The 19,773-nt window shown below is 54.4% G+C and overlaps 2 protein-coding genes across 3 annotated transcripts; one reads left to right on the top strand and one right to left on the bottom strand.

The window, feature by feature from the left end:
• Positions 1-201: 201 nt before the first annotated feature.
• On the bottom strand, positions 202-12,483 carry STK36 (serine/threonine kinase 36). The gene is made up of 26 exons (XM_077784986.1): positions 12,430-12,483; positions 12,207-12,312; positions 11,220-11,360; positions 10,470-10,547; positions 9,914-10,044; positions 9,428-9,677; positions 8,919-9,012; positions 8,492-8,661; positions 7,871-8,275; positions 7,617-7,760; positions 7,168-7,347; positions 6,881-6,969; positions 6,434-6,539; positions 5,548-5,689; positions 5,143-5,270; positions 4,427-4,531; positions 4,119-4,217; positions 3,834-3,928; positions 3,461-3,524; positions 3,178-3,288; positions 2,959-3,033; positions 2,393-2,567; positions 1,842-1,989; positions 1,479-1,638; positions 488-1,228; positions 202-388 (listed from the first exon to the last, which is right to left on the bottom strand). Exons 2-26 carry the CDS (start codon positions 12,288-12,290, stop codon positions 224-226), a joined length of 4,080 nt encoding a protein of 1,359 aa, XP_077641112.1. The 5' UTR covers positions 12,291-12,312; positions 12,430-12,483; the 3' UTR covers positions 202-223.
• An 85-nt stretch (positions 12,484-12,568) lies between these two features.
• On the top strand, positions 12,569-19,647 carry RNF25 (ring finger protein 25). 2 transcript variants are annotated; one of them, XM_021526232.3, is made up of 10 exons: positions 12,569-12,616; positions 12,750-12,824; positions 12,897-12,999; positions 13,094-13,161; positions 13,847-13,916; positions 14,041-14,112; positions 14,825-14,965; positions 15,716-15,805; positions 16,306-16,440; positions 16,556-19,647. In XM_021526232.3, the coding sequence occupies exons 1-10, from the start codon at positions 12,579-12,581 to the stop codon at positions 17,273-17,275; spliced, it is 1,512 nt and encodes a 503-aa protein (XP_021381907.2). In that variant the 5' UTR covers positions 12,569-12,578; the 3' UTR covers positions 17,276-19,647. The 2 variants fall into 2 exon arrangements, with proteins under 2 accessions (XP_021381907.2, XP_021381908.2); XM_021526233.3 differs by lacking the exons at positions 12,569-12,616; positions 12,750-12,824 and having other exon boundaries at positions 12,922-12,999; positions 13,825-13,916.
• Positions 19,648-19,773: the final 126 nt, after the last annotated feature.

The following is a 19,773-nucleotide window of genomic DNA, read 5'->3' as shown; positions in this document are numbered from 1 at the left end:
CCGGCAGCCCCCGCGGGGGCCGCACTGCCCCCTGGCGGCGCGGCGGGAAACGCGCGGTTACACAAGGAGCGGGCGTTTGCCAGGGCCGGCTTCCCGCGGGGGCACCCGGTAAACACGGCCGCGAACAGTCCCGCTCAGGCGGACAGCGCGGGCTGCAAGAAGGTCCGGCTGGAGCCGCAGGAGGGTGAAGGAGGCGTCGGTGGCGTCCCAGGATGCCCGGGCATCACCGCTCAGCGCCGGTAGGCGACGACAGCGGGCCGGGCCCCGCGTGGTCGGGCAGAGCTGCGAGGCGGCGGAGGAGCAGCTCCCGGTGCCGGGCAGAAGGCGATCGGGAACTGACAGGGCCCAGCGCGGCCAGCCTCTCGGTGGCTTTGAGGGACAGCAGGACCTGCACGGCCACGAGAGGGACAGGAGTCACCCACCAGCTTGACCCTTGTCCCCACAACTCCGTCAGGTCCCCCAAAGGAGCCGAGGTCCCGTGCGGTACCTGCCGGATCCCGGCGTGCTGGCTGAGGGCTCGCAGTGCCTCCAGGGCTCCCTCCTGCACGGTCTTCCGCGGGTCCTGGCAGGCCAGCTGCAGCAGGAGGTCGGGGGCCCTGTTCTGGACCAGCAGATCCCGCAGCTCCTCCCCGCGCTGGCCCAGGTTGCTCAGGGCCAGGGCCGCGTTGCAGCACGTCTGGGCCCGCGAGTCGCTCAGCAGCCGGGCCAGCGCGGGCACGGCCCTGCCCAGGGCCCCTGCCGGGCAAGACGCGTGGCAGGCAGCATTGCCCACTGCAAAGGTGGCTGCCCTGCGCACGCAGCTCTCCGGGTCCGACAGGCACTCCAGCAGCCTCTCCAGCCAACCCGGCTGGCTCTGCAGCGCTGGGGAAAGGCTGTGGCGGAGCAGGTTGCCCAGCAAGTTGCAGGTTCTGGCCCGTATCAGGTGTTGCTTATGGCTGAGCAGATAGGTCAGTGGGTGGTCAGCCACATCTGAGTCCCTCAGGATCCTCTGGAGAAAAGGCAGGTGCTCTGAACAGGCCCGGGCCACGTGGGTCAAGAGAGACAGGAGGTCACTTGTGAGTATGACATTGTCTGAGAACAAGACAGACTTCAAGAAGGCAACAATGTGCTCTGAGGCAGTAGCTTCCCTCACCACTTGGTCTATGACCTGTGTATCAGACACCACAAGTTGGCACAAGAGGCCCATGGGGAGCTCGGTGAACGAGAAGGGCAGATGGTGAGCGCAGACCTAAGGCAAAAGGACAAACGGCACTGCTGAGTGCACCACACTCAGTGTGAGCTGAGCCAAGCCAAGCAGCAGCTGAAGGCAGCCAGCTTAGCAGTCAGTCAAGCTTTTCCAAGGGCTGCATAGCACCCAAATGACATCCTTGTCTGGGCTGCCAACATGATGTGAAGTGGTGCCATGCACTGGGGACTGCAATGTAGGGAGGGGTCACCACAGTATGGGGGAAAGGAGGAACACAGGGTCAAGAGAGTACCTGCAGCAGCTGGGCAGGGATCTGCATATCTCTCACAGCCTCCATTATCAGTGCTAAGGTGTCTTTATCCACATCCAGGGCAAAAGGCAAAGAGAGGAGCTGGCAGACCTGGATGACCACATGTGGGACAACGTCAGGATCCCCATCCTTTCCTGCTTGCCTGAATTTGTGAAAGAGAGAGGGCTTAATACAGAGATGATCAGAAAAACCTCTGGGCAAGGGGCAAAGGGCATTCCCCATGCCAGGCACTAAAGAGAGGCTCTTTAAGTGCCAGGTCAGGAACTTCTCAGCCCTTGGTGTGCTCATGCCCATGCCCCATTCATCAGCTGAGCTCTGCCCACTTCAGCTCTTGCCACAACTCACATCTGTGCCATGCATGCCAAGAAGCCAGGGGACAGCAGTCTCTTCAGTGTCACCATGAGGACACCATGGGACTGGGTGAGCTGAGGCAGACACTGGTGGGACTCACGAGTGAAGATGCTGAGGGCCAGGCTGAGGAATAACAGGGTTCCTGCAGGGGAAACAGCAGGCAGTAGGGCAAAGCTAGAGAAAGCTGTCACTTCTGTCTGTGCTACCTCAAGGCTGCTCCAGGGTAGATTCTGTGATTCCATGCCCAAAATCAGAAAATCTCCACCCAGGTGGTCTACATCTGCCAGAATGGACATTCCCTGCAGCACAGACATCCTTTTTTCTTTCTCCACAGCCAGCTCAGCTGACCTGCTGCCAACTGGGCACAGTATGGGCCAGCCCAGCCCAGAAGTGTCTCCCCAGAAGACACTGCAGTCCTCAAGAAAAACCACCTGAGTTCTCTGGCCACAGGGAACAGATGTGGAGAGGGACAAACATGGGCAAGTCTGAGGGCAGGATGTCAAGCAGGGTCCAGGGCAGATGCTCTGCTGTCCCACAGCTCCTACCTTGAGGGGAGAGGAGGTTCCAGTCTGGTTCTGCTATGGGGTGACTAGCAGCTGGGGGTAGGTCTCCCCCCAGCGCTGCCCCGTTGGTGTCCACATGAAGCACCACAGCAACACAGTGCCAGACCAGGCTCCATAGCTCAGAGGAAGCAAAGCCCTGCTCCAAGACCACATCGTCCTAGAGGCAGAGAGGCAGATGTCAGAGGCCTTCATGGTACTCCATGGCTCCCCAGGGTTCTGATACATGGCTCTGCAGTCCCATGGTTCTCTGAAGGTCAGGGCTAGACAGACATGGTCTACAGACATGTAAACAGTCCTGCACTTTTAGTAGTGTCAGACCCAGGGCATCTCTGCCCTCCTTCACTCCAGTGTGCCCATGTGGATAACCTCTCCCCACCCACCATTCTCCCATCAGCCCTGCAGGGACACAGGGGGACTTTCATGGAGTTGTGCTGCCAAAACTGCACAGATCCTGGTTTCCCTCAGCCTTGTTACCAATGTGCATTCAGGCCTTTTTGCCACCACACCTTTTGGCAGGAACCAGGCAAAGGAGATGGCTAGACTGGTACCTGTTCAAGGAGTTTCAGCAGGAGGAAAAAGAACCCATCATAGAGACCAGCACCCATTGGCAGGGGGAGCTGCAGCTGTAAGACAGTGGGAGACAGTCTGAAGCTGGGTGCTGGGCTTGAGGGCAGCAGCATCACAATTGCACCCTTCTGAGACCATCTTTGCACACCTCTACAGTGGGGTATGCATGGGTCCCCAGCTTCTCTGTCCCCATCCCATACCTCAGCAGGTGCAGTCAGCGCATTTGTTACCACTGGTAGGATCTTTTCTCTCTTGAGCTCCAAAGCCACCCCATGCTGACTGAGCTGTGCCAGGAGAAATGCTGAAGCACCCTGTGGGACAAGGAAAATTCAGCACCTTTGGGACTTTCCCATCTGCTCAGTAACTATAGACCCTTCATCCCTTGGCTTCATCCCACTCTGAGTGAGGAACAGTAAGGCCCAAATGGGATGCAGGGGTCTGCAAGGCTCTCAGTAGTGGCTCTGGAAGAGGTGGGTGGCTTACCACAAGGGACACAACAGGAGACTGGGTGATGAGATCCACAGCCAGGGCAACCATCTCCTCACACCTGAAATGCAAGGACCAGGAGGGAAGCACTGTGTTCTCACAGCTTCACATCATGCAGAACAGCAGCATCCAAATACCCACATGGCTGGGAAGCAGCAGCGTTTCAGGAGGAGCCCTGGTTCACAGCACCTCCTTGTCTGCACTGGGTCATCCTCACCACATCCCCAGCATCCACCCACACTGCCCAGCATTCTGCTGGTATGTCTGGATCAGTGGGACCAGGTTCCCAGCTCTGGGCAGTGTGCAGGACAGAGTACTGTTCGGAGCAGGGCATGTTCCTTTCCCACCATGAGTGAAAGTGTCTGCTTACCTGGGAGGGGATGCCTGAAGCTGCACAGTGAGCAGGGCCAGCAGGTACAGAGAGGCTTCACAGGCTGCCTCCTCAGTCACTTCCACCACAGGGACCTACCAAAGGAACAAAAGTCACAGCAGGGGAGAAGGAGGTGTTTCAGGGCCCTGGAGGAGAACTGCACTCTTCAAATTGAACTCCCCTAAACTCCTCCCCCCACTATAGATTCATCTTACCAGTGCTCAGAGGAATGCATCCTGCTTGCCCACACTCCTACCCCTGCACCAAGGCTGTGGTCAGTCCTACCTCACCCTTCAAGATCTGCATGAGGGAACCCCACAGCGGCTGGCTCCTTCCCAGTTGCCAGCACAGGTTTGGGTAGGCATGGCAGCCAGCATAGAGGATCTGCAAGGCAGAGGGAAGAGATACCACCAGCCACTATAGATAGGTTCCACCCCATGGCTACCATAAATTAATTTATTCAACAATTGACACCAGGCAGATGGGAGCCATTGAAGGCTAAGCTCACAGCTCCTTCTTTGCCATGCTCCTAATCTCAGAGCAAAAGCTTAGGCACCTCTGGGCAGAGCCAGATAAAAGGACAGGACCATTACCTTCAGGACATTCAAGGAGCAGCCTGGGTCCTCCAGTCTCCCCAGCAGTCTTGCAAGCTGCTGGCTCTCTCCTTCCATAAGCTTTTCAGCTAACGTGTGAGCAACCTGTAGGAATCAGCCTGTTTTGCACTCTGGGCACCTGAAGCACTCCCCAGACTAGAAGAGTTTAATGCTAGCAACAATTTAATGAAAGAAAGCATCTGCTTCCTCCATCTTGTCTATGTCTACTAAGGGATGCCCATCTGCCATGATCTAGCATGGCTTTGATGCACAGTCCCAGAGTTGAGATGAACAAGGTAAGATTTTCCTCCTCTGCTTCCCTCCTTATTGACTTCCCTCCTTGTTAAAGAATCAAATGTAAACCTGTAATTGTTTTCCCTCTTGCTACCCCTTCAATTTCCTATTTCTTACAGTTCATATCACTGCAATAAAAGAATTCATGTTCTCCCTACATTGCCTAGTTCTTTCCTAAGCCCATTTCACAGTTCAGATCCTAAGTTTGAGTTTCTTAATTGATTCAAGAATCTTTACATTCCTAAGGATTCCTAAGGTCAGCTGTTGTCTGGGGAGGTGCAGCCCACAAATATGAGCCCTGCAGCCAATAAAGACAGAGGATCCCAGCCCTCCACTCTACTGTTGAGAGAGATCCTCCTAGAAAGGCCTGCTGCCCCTATGAAGACCACACCTCGTCACCCTGTACAGAGAGCTGGTCTGACCTGCTGCTTGGCTTCCCAACAGCTGTTTCTCTCCAGGGGCATGCTGCATGCAGCAGCCAATGCAGCCAGGAAGAGGTCTGCCACACCTGGGCTCTGGTCATGGGCTGACTTGGCTTCCACTGCTGCACCTGCACAGGGACAGAGCTGGGCAGTCATTGTGCTAAAGGTGCTGAGGGGCAGCAGTACAGGGTTGGATGGCAAGAGAGAAAAATTCAGGCTTGTGACATAAGGAGGGTGCAATCTGGGATTGAGGGAAGAGAGCCTAAATTAGCAGGGGTCTGGACAGGTAAGTTTCAGCCTCTCCTGGCCAGCAGCACTACAATGGCCATTAGAGCTCTGATGGAGCCCAAGGGCAGGAAGGAGAAGAAACCCCAGGAAGAGGTGGCGAGCTGCTACCACTGCTACCTCGAAGAGCAGGCTGCTCTGAGATGGATCCTTGAAGGAGTCTGTTCAGCAGGGGCTGATGCTCGTCTTGCAGTTTGGTGTAGAAGTGTGCAGAGATAGAGGTGTCTGTCATGTCCAGGCTCTCACAGAGCTGGGTAAAGCACTGGGGAAGACACAGGGATTGCCATCACTGCAGACTGAGTTTGAGAGGAAAGAAAAGGACAGCACAGGAGGAAGCTGTGGGAAGACAGCAGAGATGGGAGAAGAATTCATGCTGGAACTTCAGGGAACTCTGTCCACTCCAGACAGGTTTCTGTATGGGATCGACATCTGGCTGCATGAAGTGAGGGGTACACATGGAGGCACATGTCCCTCCTCATCTCTATCACAGCCTGGCAGAGCATGCCCAACAGCTATTTTTGCTCTTACTGACTCTGGCACTAAAACATGCAGCTTGAAAACAAAGGCTAGAAGATATCAAATGCCTGTATGCATCTCCTGACCAAGCCACATGTGAATCATACTCCAGTGCTGAGACCCCGCTGTGCCCACCCAGCACAATCCCAGCAGCAGAACTCTTGGCAGCAGAGCCAGGGATATGTCTGGTGAAATGACACTTTTTGTGCCAGAGTGTGTACAAGGGGCTGCATCTGCCATCAGCTCAGCCAGTAAAGCCACACTAGAATGTTAAGGCCAGCAAAGGTGCTCCCTCAGAGACCTTATTTTTGTATGCAATTCCCTGCTAAAACCCCAGTGGGTGAGACAGCTTGCCCTGACAAGAACGCATCAGACCCCATAGTTAGGAGCAGGGTGCTCAGGCTGTATTCCCCCAACATACACTGACAACCCCATAACTTCTGTCCCTGAGGGCAGAGGGTGTGGAGGAGGGAGATGGGGGCACTCTTACCAGGAGGCTTTGCTGGCAGAGTCTCATCTCACTGTCAGCTGGCACAGCTAGCAGCTCCGGCAGCAGGGCCAGGAAGCAGTCAGCACTCTCCTGGATGGTCTGCAGTCTGTGGGGGGCAGCAAGGGCAGATGAGTGCAGAGAAACATGGCCCCTTGCTTTGAGGGAAGGCCCACATGGCCCTGGCTAATGGAGCAGGCAGCACACACACTGTGAGCTGCTGCCAGCAGGCAGCACAACTGGACTTGTCAACTGTGCCTTTCCTTGAATTAATCCCATTCAAGGAAAGTGCTCCTCTGTGAGCACAGCAATACAGCATGAAGTGCTTAGACCATAATGCTTCCCCACAGAGACAACTCCAGCTGCAGAGTATGAACACCACCCTTCCACCTACTGCCAGGTCCCCAAAGTGACCACACAAGACCTCAGGGAACAGGAGGTTTTCCCTACCTGTATTTTTGCCCACTCTCCTCTAGGCTACTGAAACAAACTTTGGTCACCACGAGGAGGTCTGTCAGCACAGCGATACACCAGGGCTGCTGCAGAATCCAGAAAGAAACCATAAATGGGGATTGTCTGCTGGCCATCCCCACAACTCTATGACAGGATCCTTCCCTACCAGAACCTCCCCCTTCTCAAGGATGCCTGGAAGAGGAACCAGGTCCAGCAGGACACCAGGGCCTCCTCAGCACCAGCACTCTGCAGGCGCCCACATTTCCCTGGGGTTCTACACTCACCTGCTTGGTTACACCACTTTCCAGGATCTGCTTGGCTAGACACAGCAGGGACAGAGGCACATTTAGCTCTTGGCAGAAGTGGTCCAGCAGCTCAGCATCACACCGGGTAGACAGGAGGTTGCCAATAACACGAAGCACAGAACGAAGATGGGAGGCTCCCTCCAGCATCCCTTCCAGCACCTGGACACAGAGAAGCCAGAAGAGCTTATAATGAGCAGCAATTTTGGTGTCTCCACCAGCCATGAAGCAGCCCTTCAACCCACTCAGGCAGGGGACAGCAGAGGAGCAGATGGCAAGCCAAGTGCACAAGACAGCTCCAACTCCCGGAGAAGCAGAGGATCTTTTTGCTGGCTGGGCTGAAGATTCTCCATATGTTTCCAACCTAATCTTGATAAACAAGGCAGCATCCAAGTCTCCAGTCTTAGTTGCCTGGGCCAGCAATCATTTACCTGCTGAGCAGAGGCTGCCAGGTGGTCCTGGACACGGTGCTGGAAAGCCGAGTCCCTCAGGAGGCTCAGAGGCACACTCAGCTGCATGGCTGAGGGCTCAGTGTCCTCAATCAGGTGCTGCCACTCCTCATCACTCTCCAACTCCTAGCCACAGAAGAGAGAGGACTGGTGCCACAAACCCTGCCAGTCCCAGGGTCTCTGTACCAGCCCCTGGAAACTGGGCCCTGCTGTCCTCACTCAAGACACCATCTTACCTCACTCTCCAGGTCCACAGCCTCAGTGCTGTGCCTGCTGCAGGGCTCTGCCCTGCCAGCACCAGGCTGTGAAGGGGAACCTGCTCCAAGAAACTCCCACTCACAGTCTTGAGAGAGGTTGTGCTGCCTGGCCAAGGAAACAGTACAGTCAGTGAAAGACCTTTCCTTCCCCTCTTCCTTCTCTCCCAGCCTGTGCCTCTCTCTCCCTGGGATAGGAGGAGACTCCTCAGACTCCCACTCTGCTCTGCTGTTCTTTCCTTGCAGGAGACATGGGTTCTTCTCATTGGAGACAGCCAATGGCTCCCTCTCCTCAGGGACTGCTTTCCGTGATGCTGCTCTGGGACTATGTGTGGGATGTCCATTGGCAGAAACCTTCATAGATGCATCACCTGCCTTCAGTTGCCCCTGGTGATGGCAGAGAAGTTTGGTCAGGGCAGGGTTACTCAGTCAGATGAGTCCTCTAGATTCCACTACCATAAGCACTCCACATCCTGCCTTGTGTGTTGCTGACACCCCAGCCTGACCCATGTACTCATGTGTTTTCCCCCAGGGCCCACTTCAGTGTCCTTCCTTTGCTCTGACTGTGAGACATAGCATGAGGAACCTCACACTTTACTCCACCTTTTTCTGTGTCTCTTCAACCATCTTCTTCTGGGCCTTTCTCAAGATCCTGGACTGGCTGCTCCTGGGGGCCATGGAATGTACTTGCTGCTCCTTCAGGGCCTGCAGCTCTGGAGATAGCTTGACGGTAAAGGGGTTTGAAATCCCATGCTTTTCTGTGTCATCAGTCACTGGGGAGGCAAGAGGAGAACTTCAGCAGCAGCTCTCTCTTGAGAGCGTGATCTTTCTTGAGATCCCAGGGGAATCCTAAGGAACCCAGAGCAAGACCAAGAGCAGGAGCTAGGAGTCAGTGCTTGGAAAAAGCTGAGAGGAGAGAGGCATAGACCAGGATAGTGAGAAATGGCAGGGCAGGGAGGTCCTCCCAGTCTCCAGACAGTAGTAGAAGGAAACAGACCTGGACAGTTTTGGAAAAGGACTAAGTACTTACCAGTAACCCATCCAGCAATGAAGGGGTGAGAAAGTAGCTCTGGCCATGACAGACGCTCATGGGGGTTCTTCATTAGTAGTCCCTGAAGGAAGCTCTGCAGAGCAGCGGAGCAGCAGGATCACTGACACATGTTCAGCACCCACCAGTGAGCATAGTGTACCCAATCAGTCTCCCTCACTGAGGGCACCCAGGAGGCCTGCCTTTCCTGCCTAGCTCTGGGAAAGGAGTAGCTCTAGTGCTTAGGGCAGATGGCAAGACATTTCCCTTCGTAACCCACTAAATCACTCCTCTGCTGTTGGACCCAGTTTCCCAGCTCATAGACAGCAGACATTTGATAACAGTGATAAGGATTCCCATTCCAGGAGATCCAGCTCTCATTCACACAGCTTTTCTGTGTTCTGAAGTCACTGTTAGGGGACATAAAACCTAAGAGTGACCCACCAGGGAAGCAGGTGAGGCCAAAACTGCATTAACAGATCTCACCCTGCAGACAGGGCCTCGGCCCTTACCTTGAACACTGGGCTCATGTCCACAGGCCATTTGACAGGGTCCTTGATGATGAGGCTGACAAGCTGGAAGATGCTGTTGGTGTAGAAGGGAGGAGTGCCCACAAACAGCTCATACAAGATGCAGCCCACTGACCACAGGTCTGCGGTGTGGTCATACGGCCGTTCTTCCACCAGCTCAGGGGACATGTACAGCGGGGTGCCCTTGATGGATGTCAGCACCATGGTGTGGATGCTCATGGCACGGGCAAACCTGCTCAAAGTACAGATCTAAAGTTCAGGCTGAAACATCAGTTGCAGATCTTAGGGAGCTCCCTATGAGTTTATCCTCCTCTGGAGGACAAAATCTCCCCTCTCTGCCTAATTTCTAAATATGCACAGAACCCAGGCCCTCTTCCGCACTCCTTCACTCCTCCTCTGCAGCACTCAGGAAACCCCTTGGCTGCTCCAAGCACCAGCATTCCCCTCAAGCTGGCCTCCAGCACTCACCCAAAGTCACAGAGCTTGACAACACTATCTTTTCCCAGCAGGATGTTCTGGGGTTTCATATCCCGGTGCAGGATGCGGTGGGAGTGCAGGTAATAGAGAGCAGAGATGAGCTGGGCAGCTATGGTCTGGACCTGCCAGAGACACAGAAGCCTCACCCTGTGTCCCATGGTGCCACCCGCTGGCACAACCACAGGGGCTAGGTCCCTTACAGCCTGGCTCCCACACTACTTCTACTTTTGTCCTGTTTGGGGCAGGGATCATCCCCAGCTGTGGGCCAGTAGTTTCTTGGAGTGGGTCAATAGCCATGGCAGTCTAGTGCTGTGGCCCTTGTAAAGGGAACAGAGAAACTGAGGTCTCTGCAGGACCCCACTGTCCCACAATGCCAACCTGGCCCCTTCTCGATGCTTTTCAGAAGATCTGCCAGGTAAAGTCCCAGAGGCACCCTCACCCTCCTGACACTCCTGGCTCACAGCAGAGACCCTCTTCCTGCAGGCACACAAGTCCTGTTTTCTCTAGCCTGCAGCAAACACTGCATGGCCACTGCAGTGATAGACACCTGGCTCTCAGGCAAACTCCCATCATCCTCCAGGATCTGGAAAAGCTCTCCCTCTGCATAGTCAGTCACTACCACCACCTGGAGAGAAGAACAACATGGTGAGATCAGGCCCTGGGGACCAGAACAAAGCAGGGTAACACATTTGCGGGAAGGTGTTGGGGTGCCATCATGCAAATTCCATCAGCTTGGGCTGGGACTTGGAATGGAAGAGAGCTCCCATAGCTGGCAGAGATCTTGTAGCTGTCCATATCTCAGCCAGCAAAAACAAGGGAAGAGGGAAGGACAAGACAAGCCCAGAATGGCACTGCCAAGCCCAGTGGGTAGAATCACTCCTTGAGCTTGTTTTGAATCTGCTGTCCAATTACTTTATTTCACGTTCCCATGTGCTATAGGACAGTCTTCAATCCTCTCTTATCATATTATATCCATGTGAGTTTAAATCAGTGAAAAGCCAGTCTCTGAAGAGAGTGATGAGTGAAGAGTGACCCTCATCCTGTGATCTCAAACCACTCCTCCTGCACCACACAGCACCTGGTCAGCTCCTTCACCTCTGCATATGACCTAGTGCAGCCCATACAGGTGTTGGCTCCCCACATGGCACATACTAAAGGGCTCTGAAAAACACTAACCAGAGCCTGGTATGAAGTCACCAGCATCTCTTGAGAAAGATGTCCCTACAACAGCAGGGAACAGTACTTGTTCACCTGCCCCAGTCAAGCAAAAGTCTTTGCCTGGAGTAATCCCCTTCACCTCCTTAGCAGTCTCAAAGCTGTCAAGCATCTGGATGATGTTAGGGTGATGGAGGTCTCTCACAATCTCAATTTCCCGCTGCAGGTTCTTCAGCTCCTTCTCGGACCGCCCCACCTTGGGGATGAACTTCAAGGCCACCACCTTTCAAAGCAGGAAAAGCTGGGATCAGACCAGACTCCTGGTCAGACCCACACTGGCAAAGGCTGCTTTTAACCCAAACAGGGTTCCAGCTGAACACAGACAACAGAACAATGAGACATTTGTTCACTGGGCCTTTGGACCTAGGGGTCTCCCTAGGCTCACTTATGCTCACTTAGGCTCACTGATGCTCACACCTCTTTTCACACTGGCATTTCAAGCAAAGAAATGTAACCAGTGAACACAGATAAACTTCAGAAACATGGGACAGGACCTCAAGATGCTGGTGAACAGCAGGCCTAACATGAGCCAGCAGTGTGCCCTGGAAATGAGGAACAGTAGCAGCACCCTGGGCTGTATCAACAGGCAGGAACCGCAGCAAAGTGATTACTGACCTTTATTTCTAATCTTGTGCACCATGTTGGGAATATTGTGGCCAGGTTTTTGGCCCAGAACATCAATAGGAGGGAATGGGTATAGCAGAGAGGCCCATGATGGTGAGGGGACTGAAGCATTTGGGAGGACGACATGGGAATTACAAATTGAAACGGAGGGAGGTTCAATTTGGTAGCAGAATCATCCTAGAAATAGTCAGGCATCAGCTATGGGGTGTTTGTCTTGGGGGTTTCAGAGGATCTAAATTTAGTGCTGGCTCTGCTTTGAGGTCTTGAAGTCGCTCCTGAGTCCCTTGAATCCGGATGACTTAGTGCCAGCTGGAGCTGGTCAGGAACGTCAGCAGAAAGCCGAAGGAATGCCGAGTCCCAAAATCCTGGCAGAGCCTTAGAAGCCGAGAGGCACCAGAAATCAGCCCCGGCCACACACAGCAGAGCCCCAGCCCTGTCCCCTCACCTGGGCGCTGTGCTTCCGGCGCCCCTTGTACACGCGCCCGAAGGACCCTTCGCCGATCATCTCCAGGATGTGGTAGTTCTCCATCGCTCGGGACGGGGCCGCTGAGCTGCGAGGCAAAGAGGCCAGTGCGGGGCAGCGCGTCCCCTCCCGCGGGGCTGCACCCCGCGCCCGTTCCCCCGGGCGAGTGTCGTCCCCCCGCGCCCCAGGCTTTGCTCCTACCCACCGGCGCCAAGGCAGGACGAGCCCCGAGCAGCAGCGGCAGCGACCCCGCCGCGGGACGAGCCTCGCCCCGCTCCGCCGCCGGCCCGGGCCCGCCGCCGCGGCGTCTCCTGGCAACCGGCTCGCCGCTTCCGCTTCCGGGCGGGCGGCGAGATGGCGGCGGCCGCTGGGGAGGCGGAGGCGACGGACTGGTAACAGCCCCCGAACCTTCCCCGGTCTCTGCGCCCTCCCACGTGCCCGCACCTTCCCGGCCCCCGCACCCCCGCTGTCCCGCACCCCCAGCCCGCCGGAGCCGTCTGACCCCCGCCTGCTCGGTTCCCGCAGGGCGCTGCCGCCGGAGGTGGAGGTGCTGGAGTCCATCTACCTGGAGGAGCTGCAGGTGGCGCGGGGCCTGGGCAGGTACGTCCCGCGCTCCCCATCCGCGGCCCGGCCCCGCGCCGCCCTCCTCACCCCGATCTGCCCGTTCTGCAGGTGGGAGCCTTGGGAGATCAGCATCACCCTGTACCCTGCCACGGCCCAGGACCAGGACTCGCAGTACGTGCGCTTCACCCTGGTGCTCTCCGTGCCCCCGCAGGTAGGCTGCCCGCGCCCCCCGGGCCCCCGCACCTCCGAGCCTCGGGCCTCTCCACCTTCCTTGTTGTGCTTTGGCTGTTTCTCTTTTATCCTAGTATCCTGATAAAGCTCCGGAGATCTCCATCAGGAATCCGCGGGGGCTGTCAGATGAGCAAATTCAAAAGTGAGTGGCAATTCTTTCCTCCCGAGATTCAGGAGGCAGAACTGATGGACAAGCCTTCTCTAATTCACATGACTTCCTGTGTCTGGTTAACATATGGATACAGGTCCCTAAATCACTTTGTCCTAAATCTTTCAGGAGCCACTGGTGCCGAATTTGACACAGAGGGGTCCACCTTGTGGTTATTACCCTGTGGTTCCCCTCAAATCTTATTGGAATCCCTGGGGCCTTGAAAGTTGCTGGTCCTGCCCTGACAGATGTGGGATTGATCCGAGTCCTTGGGCAGCCCGTTGTTGTATTTGTGCTTTGGCCCTTGGCACAATGGAATGTGTGCAGAGACCTTGGTGCCTGCCGGCAGTACGAGAGGACATGGCTCCCAACAGACCTCCTCAGGGGCTGCTGTCAGATAAACAAAACCTGGGATTCACCAAAACCAAAGGTTGCTGGTTGAGCTCAAGCTGAGGCTATCAGCAAACCTGCTCCTGCAAGTTCTGTAATAACATAGGCTTCCTGTGCACTGGCTTGTGGTGAGCCAGGAACACACATGAATACATGTGTGCTCATCCTGTACTCCATGCAAAGCCTGAAGACCGTGCTCCCTATTTTCCTCCCGTCATCATGGCAAGTACGTGGGACAGTGAAAAGTGTGGCTAAATTTGTGTTAAGGATTTCTGCTGCTTTGCTGTAGGATTTCCCAGACCCTCAGAAGTGTTGCTGAAGCCAGGCTGGGGACAGAGGTGCTCTATGAACTGATTGAGGTGAGAGTGAGGAGATTGGGTGTGACCAGCCACAGACACTGATCCCTGACTTCCCAAGGGGTGGGACATCCCTGAGCCCATGGACAGGCCAGTGAGTAAAATGTTTGCTTTAATGTTTTCACAGAAGGGAAAGGAGATCCTCACTGACAACAATATTCCTCAAGGACAGTGTGTAATCTGCCTCTATGGATTCCAGGTAGGCATGTGTCTCCTGACCCCACAAACTGACTGGGAAGTGAGGCAAGAGAACAGGAAGTCTGACACTGGGATATCAGCCTGGGACCAAGATGTACACCAGCAGCCCACTGCCTCCCATTCTGCACAGGGCCCTTCCTAGTGCAATACATGCTGCTCTTCCCATAAATTTCTAGATAATCTTCTACAGAAAATGGACGTAGGGCAGCAAGAGATGCTGGAGCATCTCCAAGGAAGTGTAGGCTCTGGGGCTAGTTGGTGATGCATTTCAGCTTCCCTGTGTTGGCTACACCTCACCATGAGTTCAGCACACAGGTGGTCAGGAGGGACTAGAACATATCTATCCAGGTGCTAAGGTCTGTGGGGATAGGGGAGCAGGCCTTACCAGATTGCAAGGGAAGTCAACACCTGCCTAGGAAGGAGAACACATCAAGTGGGAAGATTGCTGGTTACACAGGAACACATACAGAAAAATCAGTCATAAAATCTTTGCATATTGACATTAGGAGTGTTTCTAACATTTGAAACAAGAAGCAGCATCCCAGTAATTGCTGAAGGAGTGGAGGTGCAGCCCAACAGATGATGCTGGGCGGCTCTGCTAGCACTAATTCCCCATGGATACCACTGACATGAAAGTGAAAACCCAGCTCAACTGTGTGGTTGCACAACTCTTTGCATAGAAATCCTTCAAAGATGCCCTTTTCTCTTGACAGGAGAAAGAAGCCTTCACAAAGACCCAGTGCTACCACTACTTCCACTCCCACTGTCTGGCCCGCTACGCCCAGCACATGGAGGAGGAGATCCTCATGCAGCAGGAGGAGAGAGGGCAGCACCTTGCACCATCCCCTAAACAGGTACTGGGCCTCCTTCCTTGGCCCCCTGCACAGACCCTTTTAACATCTGTATCACCCTCTTTGGCACATGGAGCCTGTGCTGAGAATCACAGGGATTAGACTAAGTTATCTCCAAGGGCCCTTTCTGACCAAACAAGTTGGTTTATTGAATCTCTGGGACAGTGCCTGCTGTGTGAGGGGGTAAGGCAGTTGCATTTTTAGACTTCTGCAACCACAGAAGTTAGAAAAAAGGGCTCGCTCCTTCCCTAGTCCTAATCCTTGTCCTTGAACTGTGGGGGGTTGCAGCAGAGTAAACACAAATCACCTGTGTTTTGGGGTGATAATACCTGCCTAGCATGGGTTGGAACAGTTGTCAGCTGCAGAGCAAACAGCACAGCTGAGTATGGAACAATCAAAGACTCCTTCCCACAAACCCTTCCAAGGAGGTGCTGCCTTGATGACACACTACGCTTTGGAGCACAAAAAAATACATCCTAGGCTGCGGGCTGAAGCCATATGTGTTGACAGGGGTGCTTTGTAAAGCAGTCAGCTGCTGGAGTACAAATCCCAGCATGTCTTATATGGAGACACCTTCCATAGCAGTTGTTGAGACACCAGGCTGCTTTCATGCTGCTGGAACCCCTCTGGGCTTCCTTACCTTGGCAGAAGAGTGAAGAAGACAACCCTGTTTCACTTCCAGGGTGGGGTTATGGGGCAGTGCATGAGCTGGATCACAGACAGGGTTTGCTATCATCTTTTGCCTCTCCACAGGAAGTTGGTGTGCAGTGCCCTGTCTGCCGGGAGACCCTGGTTTACGATCTCTGTGCTCTGAAGGCAGCACCGCCCCCGCAGCACCCTCTGGTAAGAGATGGGGGCTCACCTGCCCAGCTGTGCCCCCTCACTGGGTAGCTTCAACTGGGACATTGTAATGCATGCACACTCTCTATCAAGTCCTCCTAGATTGCCTATTCAAAGGGCAGCTCACAGAGCAGGTTCAGTTTGATAGCCCTGAGTTGAGCAGATGTGCTGAGGGAGAGGTGGTTCTGCCATGGGGAACATCCCTGCACTCACTGGGAAACAATCAGGTCAGGAGAGTGACCTGATAGCAGCTGCTTTGCATCCTGCCCCACAGCAGGATGGCCCAAGGCAGTCACTGCAGAAACAGTGGGTCTGCACTGGGATGCTTGGCTTCTGTTCAGGGATTTCCCATTCATCTGCAGACCTGGTCAGTGTGGCAGAAAGAAGCAGGCTGCCTGGCACTGTGCAAAGAAGGGTTTGGGGAGTAGCTCCCAGCCCTGCCACTGCCTATCCATGCTAGGTTTTGAGAGAGCCCTTACCTTGCCTTGCTTTCTTCTGCTCAGGAGCCATACAGGCCAGATGCCAAGGTGCTGCAGCACCAGGAAGAACTGCGCCTGATTTTCAAGAGACAGCAAGAGAAAGGGGGAATCATCGACCCTGAGGCAGAGAGGAACCGATATTTCATCAGCCTCCAGGCGGTACGGCACTGGGGGCAGAGAGCTTCTGAGGGGGCTCTGGGCTACAGGACCAAGCACTGTCATCTGCTGTGGGACACCCCTCTCCTTTTCTTAACCAGTAGCTTTTTTCTTTCAGCCTCCAGCTGCTGTGGATACAGGCCAAGCAGCCACTGCCTCTGAGCTGTCGGTGAGTGCCCGTGCTGCGGACGTGCCCCAGCCGTCCAGCCAAGCCTCGGCTCCCGAGCCAGCAGGGGCGTCAGAGGCCAGGGTGGAACCCGGGCAGCCTGAGAGATGTGCTGTGCCCAGAGAGCAGCTGAGCAAGAGGGAGAGGCACAGAGGGGAGAGGCCAGGCTCCAGAGGCCGGGGCAGGCAGCTGTGCAGTAGCTTGCAGGAACCAGGAGAGGAAGCCTGTCATCCACTCCACAGCTCCAGGGGGCCCAGGGTCTTCAGCCAGAGAGCAGAGCATAGACCTGCTGGACGGCACAGCCAGTTTTCAAAGCCTCCCAGTAGAAGCAGGGCTGCTCCCTTGGCTGAAAGAAGGGAGCTGTGCCGTGAAGACCCCTCACCAGCAGCAGAAACTGTGGACTTGAAAGAGGAGCACCATGACATGGAAAAATGGAGCACAGAGGAGGGGACTGAGGCCCGGGGCAGGAAAAAGGAGAACCTGATGTTCAACCGCAGTGACCACAAAGCTGCCCCCAACTGGCAGGGCCACCATAGGCCCTGGGATTGTGGAAGATGGGAGAGGTCCAGAGTTCAGGAGCATGGTTCCTACCCCAGAGCACCAAGAGGGCGAGGGGCGTTCAGGCCCAGTGGACATCAAGAAGCCCATCTTGAGAAGGAGAGCGGCTCCTAGCAGGAATGATGAGGGGCTGGGGGAATAAAAGGGCTATTTCTGGAGAGAACGGATGAAGGATCTGATGAAGCAGTAGCAAGCAGATACTGTACCCCTGGAAGGGGGGAGTCAGATGGCACATGGGACAGGCAGTGTCACCAGGGTTTGTGCAGTGTAAAGCATCATGGCATGAGCAGCTGGTTGTTACCAGCATTGGAGACATGGAACCTTGACAGATCATATCAGCCTTGGTCTCAGAGGACCCAGGTGACAGAGGTAGCTTTGGGGACCTGCAGCTATTGTCCCTGTAGGTGAAATGCCAAGAAACATGCACACCTACAGAGCAAAGCGTCTGAGCCCAGCATGGTGCCATGGCAGAGCCAAAGTGTGGCAAGACCTTCCCTGGAAGCCAGTGGAGCTGTGGTGGTGCCAAGTGCCAGAGCAGTATCTTGGAGCTCAGCTCCACTTGCTCTGTCCCCCATTCATTCTCAGAGCATCTCTTCAACTGCTGCAATTGGCCAGGCAAATCCTTATTACACAGAACATTGCCCAGTTCCAGCCAGGACATCTAAATTAAGCTTAAGTCAACACATTGGCAAGTCATAGCTGGCTGGTGGCCAAGGCTTCACCTTGGCTCCTGCATCTCCAGGAAGCCCATATTTAGCTGGAACTTCTGCCCTGTCTTTCAGCTGCTTTTGTGTGCAGGCTGAAGCTGATTTGGGGAACCTCAGAGAAGAGTACTCTGCTTTGTAACCTGTACGTGTCAGAATCCCCTTCCAAGGCCAGGCTGTCTCTTAGCACTTCTGACAACCCAGAAGTGAAGACATGCCCCAGTATTTTGGATACAGCTTACTCTCCTGTAATCTTTAAGATGATATTGCTTAAATGAGGATTTGCTGTTTAAACTAACCTGGTGCAGTTACATCTGCTGCTGCTCCACAGATGTCCCATTTAGAAGCCATGAAGAGTGATCCCAGGCCTCTGAAGTGGGGCAATGCTATTAAATTAATTTGTCGGGTCTTCTCCAGAGCCTGCTCCCTTTGTTCCCTCTGCCCTCTTGCTCCTCTTTGTCAGTTTTTGGAGCAAAGGTGTTGATCCCTGGTATTTCTCAATTCCTTCCCTGTTCCCTACGACCAGGACTGAGGCAGAGACCTTCCCCTGGCACTCCTGAGTGCAGGAGGGCTCCCTGCTTTGCCTGGCTTAGTGTAAGCTCTCTGCCTCACCTGGACAATACTGATTCCTTCACACTTGTTTGTGCCTTGTCCCCCAGCTCTTGTGCCCACACGTGGGTTGTTATTGTCTTCCTCCTTCTGCTAAGTGCAAAAATAGCAGTGCTACAATGGACTTGCCAGAACTTGATGTGAGATCCCCAGGAAACCAACAGCAGTGTATGCCAAGAGGGCATTTTCCTGTGTACACATCTGTGTGGCTGAGCTTTGGCACATGAAAGTTGCACTACCCCCTTTCTTGACTGAGAACTCTTCATCTGCTGCCCTGCTTACTCCATGCCTGGTCTTGACCTGAAGGGGTTGGTTAAACCTGCTGCCCAAGAACCTTCTGTGCTTAAATTTCCAACACCTGATCTATTTTCAAGCCTAATATTTGAAAATCATTATTTTTTTTCCTCCCTCCTTGGCCTGAGCCTACAGTACCTGTCCTGGGCTGGGTGATCTGAGAGGCAGATGTGCCTTCTTGCAGATGAGGGCTGAGCACTCATGCCCTGAAGAGAGCCCTAATTTTCCTTCAGTGCTCCCTCTGTCCTTGTTCAGCTGGTTTCTGGGAGAATATCCTGCCCACACTTGGGTGAAAAGGTGCAAACTTTACCTGAAATTGGTGCTTGTTCTGCTGCCTCCTGCCTTTACTGGTGAAACTGCTGTGCTCCAAGAAAGGCATTTGATTGTGTCCTGAAAGAAACATGGAAGATCTCTGCCCCTTGCAGCAGCTGAAGCACCTTGGCTTCCTCTGGTGAGACAGGATTACTTCCAGCAGAAATGTCGTGCCATGTTTGGAGCATGGGAATTCAGCCATGGAAATCAGAGTGACGACTTGGATAACTTTGATCAAATGCTAGATATGTTGATGGGAAGGGATTTTTCCCTGGGAAGAGTGTTTTAGTAAGGGCCCTCTCTGACTCAGTGCTGTCAGCCTGGAGCAGGACAGCACTGCAACAGTATGTGGAAATGAATTTGGGATAAACAAACAAAATCTGCAGGTCAGAAGGGAGGAAGAGAACCTGCACGTTGACCTGGGTCTCCTTGCTTGGTGTCCACCTGTGTCACTCACCTACCTCACAAGGCTGTTGTGAGACTTAACTGGCAAAAGCCCTCAGGCCAGGCAGAAAGGCACTGGCAGCATCTGTAGCATTAACACTATTAAAAGCAAACAGCAAGAGATGTTGCGTGTGGTGGCATCGGGTCCCTCTGTCTCCCCCCCAAACACTCCCAATCCTCCCAGACTGCTGTGGGACATTTGCCAGTCACTCACTGGCCAGTTTTGACCCCTAGCTTTGAGGGAAGAGG

This window comes from Lonchura striata, chromosome 8 (assembly GCF_046129695.1).
Source record: "Lonchura striata isolate bLonStr1 chromosome 8, bLonStr1.mat, whole genome shotgun sequence".
NCBI lineage: Eukaryota > Metazoa > Chordata > Aves > Passeriformes > Estrildidae > Lonchura > Lonchura striata.
The sequence above is the reverse complement of the archived record's forward strand: the minus strand, read 5'-3'. Positions and strand labels throughout refer to the sequence as shown.

Coding starts and splice junctions, on each gene's coding strand:
- STK36 (XM_077784986.1), bottom strand. CDS start 12,290: ATGGAGAACTACCACATCCTGGAGATGATCGGCGAAGGGTCCTTCGGG. Junction 8,662..8,918: donor CATTGCTGGATGGGTTACTG/GTAAGTACTTAG, acceptor TTGCCTCCCCAG/TGACTGATGACACAGAAAAG. Junction 1,229..1,478: donor TCCCTGCCCAGCTGCTGCAG/GTACTCTCTTGA, acceptor CTTTTGCCTTAG/GTCTGCGCTCACCATCTGCC.
- RNF25 (XM_021526232.3), top strand. CDS start 12,579: ATGGCGGCGGCCGCTGGGGAGGCGGAGGCGACGGACTG. Junction 13,917..14,040: donor TGCTCTATGAACTGATTGAG/GTGAGAGTGAGG, acceptor ATGTTTTCACAG/AAGGGAAAGGAGATCCTCAC. Junction 14,966..15,715: donor TTGCACCATCCCCTAAACAG/GTACTGGGCCTC, acceptor GCCTCTCCACAG/GAAGTTGGTGTGCAGTGCCC.